The sequence below is a fragment of the Impatiens glandulifera genome, chromosome 9, assembly GCF_907164915.1.
Source record: "Impatiens glandulifera chromosome 9, dImpGla2.1, whole genome shotgun sequence".
NCBI lineage: Eukaryota > Viridiplantae > Streptophyta > Magnoliopsida > Ericales > Balsaminaceae > Impatiens > Impatiens glandulifera.
In genome coordinates this window covers 30,585,189-30,597,351 of record NC_061870.1, presented here as the reverse complement: position 1 = coordinate 30,597,351, position 12,163 = coordinate 30,585,189, and the positions used below count along the sequence as shown (strand labels likewise).

The 12,163-nt window shown below is 27.3% G+C and overlaps 1 protein-coding gene across 1 annotated transcript; it reads right to left on the bottom strand.

Moving 5' to 3' along the window:
- Window positions 1-4,232: 4,232 nt before the first annotated feature.
- Window positions 4,233-5,777, bottom strand: LOC124914611 (UDP-glycosyltransferase 91A1-like). The gene has a single exon (XM_047455200.1). It carries the CDS (start codon window positions 5,709-5,711, stop codon window positions 4,272-4,274), a length of 1,440 nt encoding a protein of 479 aa, XP_047311156.1. The 5' UTR covers window positions 5,712-5,777; the 3' UTR covers window positions 4,233-4,271.
- Between the last annotated feature and the right edge of the window lie 6,386 nt (window positions 5,778-12,163).

Below are 12,163 nucleotides of genomic sequence, written 5' to 3'. Positions count from 1 at the left end.
AAATAAAAAATTGCGTCACGCAACCTGAGGATGCGTGACGCATTAGAGACATTTTCGTCGGAAAAAAAAGGGAGTCACTAGCGATATTTAAATTAGTGACCCTCACTTTCCGCATTTAGGCCTCTTTTTAGAGTCATTTCCTCAAATTTCCCACTCAAAATGAATTTTTTATTTTTTTTAATTAGTACACATGTCTAAAATTAACTGTGTTATTATTATTTTTTTTAATATTTTCTAATTTTCGTATATATAAATGTAATTTTATAAGTTTAATAACAAATTTGAATTCTTTTTCCAACTTTGTGCATTAAATTGTTATTACTTAAATTGACACAAACAAAAATAAATAATTAATTTCTTTTTAATTATAATAACATGTTCTTGGGCCAAATATATTACACATTTAAGGCCCAAGATAGAAATGAACCTAGGTTACATAGAAACATGAATTACCTAATTCAAATGGAGATTCTGAATTTTAGGTATGAATATAATCCAGGTAGGTCTAGGGATGGCAATGGGTACCCTACCCGTCGGGTAGTGAAGTACCCATTCCCGAACCCGATTTTCATTTTACTACCCGATCCCGACCCCGACCCCGACGGGTATATGTAATGTTATCCCCATCCCCGATTCAACGGGTACCTGATCCCCGACGGGTACCCCATTACCCGATTAAAAACTTAAAAAATGTAGAAGTTGAAGAAAAAGAAACATAATAACTGTAATAAATAATAAAATTATTAATAACGAAATGTTAAAAATATAAACAAAAACATTACTATTTATGTTATAGATCTTGAAAAAAAATAAAAACTTTGTTTGTTGTTGTTAAAGTGAAGAAAAGTTAGAATAAATGTAAAAAAAATATTGACTTATGTTGAAGATCTTGAAAGAAATAAGAACTTTGTTGTTGCTAAAGTGAATAAAAAGTTAGAATGAATGTTAAAAAAATAAACAAAAACATTACTTACCTATGTATTTATGTTGAAGATCTTGAAAAAATAAGAACTTGGTTGTGTTAGAGTGAAGAAAATATAATGAATATTAAAAAAAAGAAGTTAAAGATTGAATATGAAGAGTGTTGAGATTGAAATACATCTTATTATTAAAAGAAAATTTGAAGATGATGAGAGAAATAACTTTTTTGGGGAATACAAAGAAATAATGTCTTGTTGGGGAATATAAAAAAATAATGTTTGAGTGGAGTATGGATAAGAGCAAAATATTAATGATGATATTTGTAATAATGAGATATTTGAAATGTCACATTAAACTATAATAAAAAATATATTTTATTTTTCATATTAATATAATCGGGTATCGGGTATCGGGTTTGGGTTTCACACACTCCCCATCCCCGACCCCGTACCCGATCGGGTATCTTCTCTCATACCCCATGCCCGATTCCGACCCCATACCCGATTTAAAATACCCGAACCCGACTATCGGGTACCCACGGGTATCGGGCATATGGGTACCCATTGCCATCCCTAAGTAGGTCCCAATTGGAATTAAATTTTGCATAATGTACGTGACTGTTGTGACTGGTATAAAAATAATTGCTTCTTGTATTAAGGTTCTAAATTTATGAGAATTATTATCAAGTTTTATCATCTTGATTTTGATTGATTCGAGAAAAAAATTAAGATTTGTTAAATGCTTGTAAGAAAAATTATAACAAGTAATTATGATTCATAGAATAAAAGAGACCATAGTCTTCTTCAGTTTTAGGTTAGTTCCAAAAATTACTTTGAAATTTAATTTTTCAAAATAATTTATTTTGTTCATTTATTCTGAAACTAACATAATTTATTGTTTAATTTTTTTAAATTTTTTTTTAACTCTTATAACTTATTTTTAAATATATCATAAATTTAATAATTTATATTATATTTATTTAAATTATTATTTTTATAAATTTGATTATTTATATTTTAATATATATATTTAAATTATTATTTTTATAAATTTAATAATTTATATTATATATACACATTTAAATTATTATTTATTTTTATAAAAGGTAAATATAATATAATAATAATGAGAGTATTTTAAACATTACAAAAAATAAGTTCACTAAATACTTTAAACCTGAAGACAAAATATTAAAAAACAAAATTTCACTCAAACAAAATCCAACCAAATTAAAAATTTGAGAAACAATAATTAAATCAAAACGTTAATCAATAAAAACATAACATAAAAATGTTCAACAATAAAAATAAAATAAAGTAAATATAAATAATTAAATTTATAAAATAATAATATAAATAATATATTAAAATATAAATAATTAAATTTATAAAAATAATAATTTAAATATATATATATATAATATAAATCATTAAATTTAAGATATATTTAATAATAAGTTATAAGAGTTAAAATAAAAGATATAAAAAACATTTTAAATAAATTAATTTATTTTAGGAAAATAAATTTGTGATATTTAAATAACCCTAACTAATCAAAACCATGTTCTCATCTATTATATTATTAATTTATTAATTAAAATATTAAAATATATTAATTTATTATTTTATTATTTTATATTTTATTACTATATATTAATATTTTTAAATTTATCAACATTTTTCACCTCCTCAAAATCACAATTAATCATTATTATTTCTCCCTCATATTTTTTCTTAAAACTCAAGTTCAAACAAGATGCACATTATTTTACTTTTATTTTATTATTATTATTATTATTTTTTTTAAATGTCCATATATATTAAAAATGAAAAAGTTTCATTTAAGCATGATAAAAAGTATAACATGAAAATAACAAATAAAAAAATAAAATGTAAGGAAAAACAGTACTTAAAAAGTTATCGAATTTTTAAATCTTCGAGAAGAAAAATTAACTCCCTAACAGACTCTACTAGTTTTTCTGAACGAATCTCAAAAACATCATAATAATACTATTATGAATGATACACATTAAATGATTAGGATCATTAAAAGTTTGACGTTTTCTATTCAATTAGATAGTCTACTAAAGAATAATTGGGATGATCAATTCAAACTTTTCAGCAACTACCTAAAGACTGGTCATCACCCAATAAATCTCAGTAATACTTCATAAAAGACTCCAAATACTAATAACTTATGATAATACAAAAGTAAGTGAATTATCAATTCAATTTCTTCTTAACACATAAAACTAGTAGTAATATAACATTTTTGCATGTTTATATCATCTGTTAGAATAATTATAAATAAAATTATTGTGTCATAAAATAATCATAAATAAAATTATTGTACTATTTTAATAACTCAAAAAATAAAATATTATTTTATTAATCTCTCGTATCAAAAATATTTAATTTATTAACTAAATATTAAAATACCTTTTATTTTAAATTATTATTTTGTTATATATATCAAAATATTCGGTAAAACATCTTAATTTATTTTCTTTTTTAATTTTTTAAATAACACATACAAATTAGGTGATAAATAACACATACCAAATTAGGTGAAAGTAGTGTATCACGTGGGATGATGATGGAAGGAAGAGAAACATGTAGGGACAAATAACATTTTCCCTGACAAATTGGTGTCATATCAAATTTATTTATAGTATGATTGAGGAAGGTGAATAAAAAAAAATGGGACAATGAATAAGATGAATAATATAGGGCTGTATTCTGATTTAGGTTATTAAACTAACCTAACAAAATTAAAAATTAAATATAGCTTTCTTCTCTTTAATTTATTAAATTAAATAATTCATTAAATAAAATATTAAAATATTATTATATTTTAAATTATTAATTTTTATTTTATTTATATATATTAAAACTTTTTAAAATTTTTTATTAAAAAAAATCACAAATTTCACACAATCATCGTCAATCAAATTTTTTTCCCTCTACAAATTATTTAAATAACATCTAAAGAACAACTAAACTAAAGAACAAATTTAATGATAATTGAACTAATGGAACAAAAAATTGAAATCGTAAAAGAAATTAAAATAACTTGTCCTTCAAGTATTTCAATAACTATAATAAATAAATATATAAATTTTTTAATTTATTAACTAAAATATTAATATATCTACTATTTTAAATTATTATATATTAATATTTTTAAATAAATTTATCAAAAACATATTCAATCTTTTCAAAATCATCGCTAACCATTTTTTTTCTTTTTTTCAAATAACCCGTCGGCATACATAAATGTTTAGTTATTATTCTTACAAAATAAGAGCATAGCATGCATGATTTATTGAGTTGATAAGGAATGAAATGTACTTAATTAGTACGAGTTGACTGGCCACGGTGATCTTGGAAGTAAGAAAGAAGAGTATCGACATACTTGTCTTGTCTCTCCTTATCGCAAAACAGAGGCTTCATTTCCTTCATCTTGTCCCTGTATATCCTCCCTTGTTCTTCCACCATAACCAGCCTCAGCGACTCGGCCACTGACTCACTCGTGAATGACCCGTCTTTCTCGTCTCTCGGAATCGGGTGACCCATTTTCTTCTCTTCCAGGACCCTGGCATTAATACCTTGGTCGGCCAAGAAAGTCAGCAAAATCAACGGCTTCTCCAAGTACACCGCCTCCACCACTGAGCTCCACCCGCAGTGAGTCAAAAACCCACCCACAGACTCGTGACCCAATATCTTCATCTGAGGCGCCCAACTCCTACACACCCACCCTCGTCCCTTAGTTCTCTCTTCAAACCCGTTGGGTAACTCCAGCACATCAGGATCGAACTCCCCTCGCCTAGTTTTCAGAACCCAGAAAAACGACAACCCAGATTTCTCCAACCCGACTGCTAAGCCGGTCAGTTCTTCCTGAGTCGGCTTCGCTTCGCTCCCGAATGCCACGTACACCACCGAATCTTTCTCTCGATTGTCGAGCCACATCTTAATCTCCCTCCATTCCTCGTTCTCATTATCATCGGACATGTCAGATTCTAACGGCGCCAGCTGACCTACAGGGAAAACTGCCTTTTTGTTAACCTCCTCCAACACCCGTATCCATTCGGGTTCGAACTCGGAGCAGCTCCTCACGGCTATCACGTCGCAGTTTACTGTACTACCCGCGAACCGGAGAATATCCGACAGCCCTCCATCATTGTCGGATAAACTGTCTTGAATCCTCAATATTTCGTAAATCCGAAACGAAACCGTGGATCCCGGCGGAGACCACGACGCAGGAACGGTGAAGTCCTCCAGCTTGTTCCTTCCATTATCCCCGCCGTTAAACAGAGCCTCTGCGGGTCCCAAGGTAAAGCCGACGCAGGCGGCGATCAGGATACTGAAGAAGGCGCTCCGAATGCCTAATCTAGCGGCCAAGGGACCCATCCAGTAAGTGGCGAAGTCGTACATGACCCAGTTAGGATTGGAGGCTTGGAGAAACAGAGCCATGGGGTCCTGCATCCCATCGTAGGCTTTCTTGAGCAATTGGACTTTATCGTAGGGTAAATCGGTGGTGGCCTCGGCATATTCCGGCAGGCCGTCGACTGGGGGGCGGGCGATTTTCACGTAGACCAGGTGAGAGGAAAGATGGGGAGGAATTCTGGGGAGACGATCTATGTTTCTTGGAGTGGAGACGAAAGAGACTGTATGACCCTTTTGAGCGATGAGCTTGGCCAGATTCAAGTATGGAATCATGTGACCGAAGGCTAGCCATGGGAACATAACAATATGAAGCTTGCGGTTAATCTTTTCCGCCATTGAAGACATGATCAGAATAAGAATCTAAACTAGATCGAGTTTCAGATCCTAATTTTCTCCCTTACTCTCCCTTAGCGTACAAATTCTATAAATGTGTTAAAAGTGGGTTCTCTCTTTATATGTACCAAAATAAAATAGGAAAATATGTAAATTATACCATTAAAAATTTACATATATACGAATTAATTTTTGTTCTAATTTTAGTTGAGTTTAATGTTATCTATATCACGGTTGGATAAAAACATTCAATTCCCTTAAGTTTTCCGTTAGAAAATGACATGTGTGATTGATATGTTATTTTAAAAAAAAATAATATATATTATATTTATAATTTTTAAATAATAAAACTTTTATATTTTTAAAACCATTAACCAAACAATATAAACATTTTAAGAAACACTAACAATAATTCATTTTTTTTTAATTAATATATTTTTAACATTTATTTTTATTAGCGTTATTATTTAGAAATATTAATAAAAATAAATGTTAAAAATATATTAAATAAAATAAAGTGAATTATTGTTAATGCTTCTCAAAATATATAATTTATTTAATTAATACCTTTAAAAATGTAAATTAAGTTTTATTATTTAAAATAGTGAATAAAAATAAAAATATAATATATATTAATTTTAAAAAAAATGACATGTTAATCACATTTGTCATCATTTAACGGAAAATTTACGGATTTGAATGTTTTTGTCCAGCAGTGACATAGATGAACATTAAACTCAATTACAGTGGTATGAACGAACAAAAATTAATTCAGTGATATACGTGAATATTATGTTATAATTCAATAATAAAATTGACATTATTCCCAAATAAAATATACTTATCAAAAGCATCCCACCAAATTATTAGTTTATTTAACAAAAACAATCAATTATAAGGACTATTTAATTTATTTTAATTGCTAGCTACGTATAGTTTAGTGTAAGATAGTTTGAAATTTTGTTTTTAACATACTATACCATTTATTTTAATAATTCGTTTCAGTTTATTCGCATTTAAATTATATAGAATTCAACTTATTTTAATTCGGTAATATTAGCTTATTTAATTATATTTTTTATATTTATTTAATAATTAATATTATATATTATTAATATTATATATTATTAATTTATGTCGGGTTGATTATTTAAATAACTTTATCCAAAAATCATGTTTTTACTCTCAATCTTACCATTGCATAATTTAATTTTTTTTTTAAATTTCCATATGAAAAAAATTATTTAATTTAAGCACACACCAAAAAAATTAAAATTATATATTAGAATTTGTTTTTAAATTAGATTTTTTTTTATAATTTCAAAATATTTTATTGTATATTATTTTAAATAAAATCATTAAGTACAGATCTATTTTTTTTAATAAAAATGAAACAATTTAGTTATTTTGTGTTGCCTATGGCATGTCCCTTATGTTAATTGAATAAATATGGCATATTTTATTATAAAAAAACTTTAATATATATATATATATATATATATATTAGATTCTTCAATAATTTTTTTTGAGATATTAAATTATTTTAAAATAATTTCAACTAACTTTAAAATAAATGATAAATGTGACAATTAAATGAATAATATTTAAAAATAATTTCAAATAAGCTAGCTCAGATATGTCAGATCAGATCTTCTACTACCGAATGATGTGTTCTCTTGTTGCGGACCAATCAAAACTCAACATTATTATTATATTAATAAATTAAAACTGGGTTGAAAGGAAGAAAGAGAACCCGGAACCCATATTTTATTCCGGGTTCAGCAGAAACGGAAATGAGTGAAGCTTCCTTCGCTTCACTCTGTTTTACATGACCATTGAAGAGACAGTCTACACTGTTTTACATAAAGCTGTCCATGTAAAACTGATTGATATATATTCACTCATAATTTATAAATTTATTTCTGATGTATTTAAATGATTAAATAATAATTCATATAATTTTATTTCTAATATATATAAAATAATAATTATGAATTAATATAATTTTATTTAAAGATCTTTAAAATAATAATCATAAATTATGTGATTTAAGATATTTAAATTAATTTTTATGAATGATTATAATTATATGTTATAATTGTAATATATTTAAATGAATTTGTACAAATTATTTCATAATGTATATATTTAATATGCACAAATTTCTTTATAATGTATTGAAATATATTTTGAAAAATTATTTAAAAATTTATATAATTATATAATTATATATTAAATATATACATATAAAAATATATTTTTAATTATTTTTGAAAGATATTTAAATTATTTTGTAAATATATTTAAATGAATTTGTAAAACAAAAATATTTATTTTTTTTGTAATATATTTAAATAAATTAAAATATTTTAAAATTTATTTTTAAGATATTTAAAAAATATATTTAAATTATTTTATATTGTATATAATTATATATTAAACATATATAAATGTTCATGTAAAACCACTAACATATTTATGTAAAAACATTTATACGTTCATATAAAAACATTTATGACTTCATGTAAATCTGCAAAAAATAAAAAAAACAAGCGCTATCAGGTGAAGCAAACTTCACCTGGTAGCGTTTGTTTTTATTTTTTTAAATACCTAGTGAAGTTTACTTCACTTCTATCAGTGCTGTAAATATTGAGTGAAGCAAACTTCACCTGGTAGTGCTTGTTTCACTCATTTGAGCGCTGTAAATACCCAGGTGAAGCTAGTTTCACCTAGTAACGCTTATTTTTTTTTTTTATTATTTAGCAGACTTACATGAAGGTATAAATGCTTTTACATGAACATATAAATATTTTTACATAAATGTGTTAATGGTTTTACATGAACATTTATATATATTTAATATATAATTATATAAAATATAAAATAATTAATTTTTTTTAAATATCTTATAAATAAATTTAAAAATATTTTGTTTTACAAATTTATTTAAATATATTAATTTTTTTTTGAACATATTGTTATATATATATATATATTTAATATATAATCATATAAAATAATTAAAATAAATTAATTTAAATATCTTACAAATGTAAATATCAAGTGAAGTTTGCTTCACTTCTATCAGTGCTGTAAATATTGAGTGAAACAAGTTTCACCTGGTAGTGCTTGTTTCACTCATTTGAGCGCTGTAAATACCCAGGTGAAGCTAGCTTCACCTGGTAGCGCTTGGTTTTTTTTTTTTGCAGACTTACATGAAGGCATAAATGCTTTTACATTAACGTATAAATGTTTTTACAGAAATGTGTTAGTGGTTTTACATAAACATTTACATATATTTAATATATAATTATATAAAATATAAAATAATTTAAATATTTTTTTTAAAAATATCTTACAAATAAATTTTAAACTATTTTGTTTTACAAATTTATTTAAATATATTACAAAAAAACTTTGAACATGTTGTTTTATATATATATATATATTTAATATATAATCATTTAAATATCTTACAAATTTAATATCAAGTGAAGTTTGCTTCACTTCTATCCGCGCTGTAAATATTGAGTGAAGCAATCTTCACCTAGTAGTGCTTGTTTCACTCATTTGAGCGCTGTAAATCCCCAGGTGAAACAAGCTTCACCTGGTAGTGCTTGTTTTTTTTTGTTTTTTTGCAGACTTTCTGTCTGTTGATAGCCCGGTAGATTAATGAGTTTTAGACTCATGAGCGTTTTTCCACATCACTGCCCACAAATAAATAATGGAGAATTATGTGGCTGGAAACTATGGGAAAATTTATCTCGCAGATGATTAGCCACTGTATATTGTTGACATGAGGGCCATCAAATTGAAGATGACAAACAGTTCTATTTGGAAGATTAATAAGGTGAGACACATTCCAAATTTAATGTGTAATCTAATTTCTGTTACACAACTTGATGAAGAAGGTCACAATTTCAGTTGTGGAAATTGTGCGTGTAAGGTGACTAAAGGAGCAAAATTTGTTGCTCGTGATCAAAAAATTGGAACGTTATACATGACTTCAACATGTAGAGAAACAATTGCTGCTGTAGTTGATGACTCAAAGAATATAGTGAGCTATGACATTGCAGGTTGGGCCATATGAGTGAAAAAATGATGAAAATTCTTTTGAAGAATGGTTATATTCTAGAACTGAAGTCTGTTAAACATCAGTTATGTGAAAACTACATTCTTGAAAAACATAAACATGTTAGTTTCTTAAAAATTGGGAAGGAGCTCAAAAAAAGAAATGTTAGAGTTGGTACACACTGATGTGTGGGAACCTGCACCTGTTTCTTCTATTGGCAGATCACACTACTATGTAACGTTTATAGATGATTCGACGAGAAATGTATGAGTATATTTTATGAAGAACAAATTTGATGTATTTATGATTTTCAAAAAGTGGAAGGATTTGGTTGAAAATGAAACAAATCTGAAGGTTAAATATTTGAGATTCGACAACAAAGGTGAGTACATCAGTTCAGATTTCAGAGAATATTGTGATGTGAATGAGATCAGTATGGTGAAGATTGTTCCCTGAACACCTCAAGAGAATGGAGTAGTTGAACGGATGGATCGAATATTGAACGAGCGTACTATAACCATAAGATTGCATGTTGGGATGCCTAAAACCTTTTGGGTTGAAACTATCAACACTGCTGCCTACTTGATAAACAAATGACCCTCTATTTCTCTTAAATTCAGAATTCCTAAATAATCCTAGAGCAATAAAAAGATAAACCTTTTTTATTTAAAAGTGTTCGATTTTTATTATATGTTCATATTAATGAATGTGATAGAAGCAAGCTTGATCCAAAGTCTAATAAATATTTTTTATTGGTTATGGTGATACCGAGTTTAGTTATCATTTTGGGATAATCAAAATTAGAAGATTATTCGTAGCAGAAACATTATCTTTAATGAATAGGTTTTCTGCAAAGATTATGTTGAGAAGATGTTAGATGGCGATTCCAAATGTGAAGAGACTGATACGGTCGATTTGAGAGATTTTTCTGCCAAATATATCCGACTGTCGAAGAAGATCAATGTTTTGTTGAAGATGAAATCGTTGAGAACGTGGATCCAGCGACAAATCAACAAATACTAGTTATACAGTTGAAAAGATTGTCAAGAAATCAAAAACTAGTCGAGAGGTGGTCCCCATCTCTGAACTGTATATTGTTGACAGATAAAGGCGGACTTGAATATTATGAGGAAACAATAGAATTAAATGAATCAATTAAGTGGGAGTCTACAATGAAGGTGATATGAGCTCTTTGACACCGTATCAGACTTGGGAGCTCACCGAGTTATCAAATGGAAAGAAAGCACTTTACAACAATGGATCTTCAAAATTAAAGAAGAACATTACAAAACCATGATGTACAAGACAATGTTGGTTGTGAAAGGATTCCAATCGAAGGAAGGTATTGACTACAATGAAATATTATCTCTAGTGGTCACATTTATGATAATCAGAACTATTTTGAGTTTGGTTGTGAAGAAGACCTCCATCTTCAACAAATGAATGTCAAAACTTCTTTTCTTCACGGTGATTTGGATGAAAGATTTAAATGCGACAACCACAAAACTTTGAAATCAAAGAAAAATATGAGCTTGTGTGTAAACTTTAGAAAAGTCTATAATGATTTGAAATAGGCTCCAAGGTAATGGTACAAGAAATTTGATAGCTTCATGAAACTTAACAATTTTTTGAGGTGTGAATCATTACTACTATATTAAGAGGTTTGATAAATCGTACACTATTCTGCTCATTTATGTTGATGACATTTTGATTGTTGGAGCAAATATTTATGAATTAACAAGCTAAAAAAGAGTTGTCTGAAAAGTTTGCAATGAAGGATTTGTGTGCTACAAAACAAATCCTTGGGATGAGAATTTTCAAGGATAAAAAAATTCTCAAACTTTCAAAAGAAAAATATGTAAAGAAAGTTCTTAGCAAATTCAACTTGTACGATACAAAATCAGTTACTACCTCCTTAGTTAGTCACTTCAAACTATCAAAGATCAATCGTCTTCAACAAATAATGAGAAAAATTACATGGACACCGTTTCATATGTCTCTGCCATTGATTATATTATGTATGCGATGATTTGCATACGACTAGACATAACACATGTAATGAGAGTTGTTAGCAGATTAATGAATAACCCGGGTAGACAACATTGAAAAGCAATAAAGTGAATACTACGATACTTTAGAAGATGGAGTATTAACTATTGAGAAGATTTATGGGAGTGATAATTCAGCTGATATGTCGACAAAAACTGTGACAAATGAGAAATTGAAGTTGTGTGCAACTTCTGTTGGTCTTCTTTGTTAAGACACCGAATGAAAAACCGCTAATGATCGAGAGATAATGAAGTTAGTCTCCAAGTAGAAGATTGTTGAGTTATGAAGTCTACACTTATGATAAACTCTACAATAATTAATTAAAATTTATTGGGTTTGTATT